Source organism: Sorex fumeus, unplaced genomic scaffold (assembly GCF_029834395.1).
Source record: "Sorex fumeus unplaced genomic scaffold, SorFum_2.1 ptg000001l, whole genome shotgun sequence".
Classification (NCBI taxonomy): domain Eukaryota; kingdom Metazoa; phylum Chordata; class Mammalia; order Eulipotyphla; family Soricidae; genus Sorex; species Sorex fumeus.
Genome location: NW_026606058.1, coordinates 7,761,950 through 7,764,104, shown reverse-complemented (window position 1 = coordinate 7,764,104; position 2,155 = coordinate 7,761,950). Strand labels below are relative to the sequence as shown.

Sequence of the window (2,155 nt, the reverse complement as noted above, 5' to 3'; positions counted from 1 at the left end):
CACGAAGGGCTCTTGCCTTGCACGCTGCCAACCTGTGTTGATTCTGGCGTCCCATCTGATCCCCCAAGCCCGCCAGGGGTAATTCCTGAGTGCGCAGCCAGGAGTAACCCCTGAGCATCACTGAGTGCGGCCAAAAAGGGGTAAAAAAAAAAAAAGAGCAGGGATGCTAGACAGGACCCACGGCCTTTTTTGGTGGTTGGCTGCAGTGGCCCTGCCTTTTAGGCCACGAAAGCGTGGAAGGTATGGGTAACTCCGAGAGCGGGCAAATCTTCGAAGTGCCGCTGCACCCGGCCCAGAACTGACCCTGTGACGCCGCCAAGACGGGTCTGCCAAGGAGGCCTCAGGTGCCGTGGGCGCAGCAGAGAGCCATCCACCCGAAGGAGGAAGGCAGAGGGGCGAGCGTCCCCCAGCACCCAGAGCACCCCCGCCCCGCCTGCGTGTCTCCCTAGCAAGGAGGCCTGGTGGGAAAGAGACTGGGGTCTTGGGGCAGCCTCGGAGGGGCCCCCCCGAGCACGGCCTGATGCTCCTGTGCCTTTTTCCTTGCAGAGGGGTCTCCGAGTGAAGCAGGGGCCGCGGCCCGTGAGCGCGATCAGGACCCCCTCGAAGTGTTCCCCGGCTGCCCAGAGCCCGACCGCGCCGCCCGGAGCCCCCGGAGCCCCCCGAGCGAGGAGGAGGAGGAGGAGGAGGAGGAGGAGGGGGCGCATCCGCCCCCCGCCGTGCTGCCCTGGAGGCGCCACCTGGCCCTGGGCAGCGGCCGGCCCCGGGGCGAGCGGCCCGCGCACCGCCGCTTCCGCCGGCCGCACCCGCCCGTGGCCGCCGCCGTGGACCTGGGCGACCTGGACAGCCTGGTGGCCAGCCTCATGGACGCGCCCACCATCTGCCCGGACTGCGGCGAGAGCTTCAGCCCGGGCGCCGCGTTCCTGCAGCACCGGTGGCGCGCGCACCGGCTGGCCCAGGCGGCGGGCGGCGGCCCGGGGGGCGCGGGGCCGGGGGGCTTCCCGGCGGCGGCGGCGGCCAGGCCGGCGCGGGACAAGCCGTTCCGCTGCGGCGAGTGCGGCAAGGGCTTCAGCCGCAACACCTACCTGAGCAACCACCTGCGCCTGCACTCGGGCGAGCGGCCCAACCTGTGCGCCGACTGCGGCAAGAGCTTCAGCTGGCGCGCCGACCTGCTCAAGCACCGGCGCCTGCACACGGGCGAGAAGCCGTACCCGTGCCCGGACTGCGGCCAGGCCTTCAGCCTCAGCTCGCACCTGCTGAGCCACCGGCGGGCGCACGCGGCGGCGGCCGGCGGCGGCGCCCCGGGGCCCGCGGCGCCGCGGCCCTTCGCGTGCGCGCAGTGCGGCAAAGGGTTCGCGCGCCGCTCGCACCTGGCCAACCACCAGCGCATCCACACGGGCGAGAAGCCGCACGGCTGCGGCGAGTGCGGCAAGCGCTTCAGCTGGCGCTCGGACCTGGTCAAGCACCAGCGCGTGCACACGGGCGAGAAGCCCTACATGTGCTCCGAGTGCGGCGAGACCTTCAGCGTCAGCTCGCACCTGTTCACGCACAAGCGCACGCACTCGGGCGAGCGGCCCTACGTGTGCCGCGAGTGCGGCAAGGGCTTCGGCCGCAACTCGCACCTGGTCAACCACCTGCGCGTGCACACGGGCGAGAAGCCCTTCGGCTGCGCGCAGTGCGGCAAGCGCTTCGGCGACTTCTCCACGCTCACGCAGCACCAGCGCACGCACACGGGCGAGAAGCCCTACACGTGCCTCGAGTGCGGCAAGAGCTTCATCCAGAGCTCGCATCTCATCCGCCACCGCCGCATCCACACGGGCAACAAGCCGCACAAGTGCGCCGGCTGCGGCAAGGCGTTCCGCTACAAGACGCACCTGGCGCAGCACCAGAAGCTGCACCTGTGCTAGGGCCGGCCGGCGCGAGGTCTTGGGTCGGTCGGATGCCGCGGGGAGCAGCGGGCCCGGGCCGGAGGGACGATTGCGAGGGACGATTGCAAGCCTTCCCGTGGTGGTGGTGGTGGTGGTGGTGGTGGTGGTGGAGGTGGAGACGGGGTGTCCTAAAGGGGAAGCGAGCGCCAGCAGGAGTCGTTCTTTCGGGGGTGCTGGATGTGACCGGTCTCTCGCCCCCAGCCCCAAGCTGAGAAATGCTCATTGCATGA

At 70.6% G+C, this 2,155-nt stretch overlaps 1 protein-coding gene across 1 annotated transcript; it reads left to right on the top strand.

Annotated features, from left to right (window-relative positions):
- The first annotated feature begins 242 nt into the window (after window positions 1–242).
- Window positions 243–1,904, top strand: ZNF697 (zinc finger protein 697). The gene is made up of 2 exons (XM_056115833.1): window positions 243–246; window positions 547–1,904. Exons 1-2 carry the CDS (start codon window positions 243–245, stop codon window positions 1,902–1,904), a joined length of 1,362 nt encoding a protein of 453 aa, XP_055971808.1.
- The last annotated feature ends 251 nt before the right edge of the window (window positions 1,905–2,155 follow it).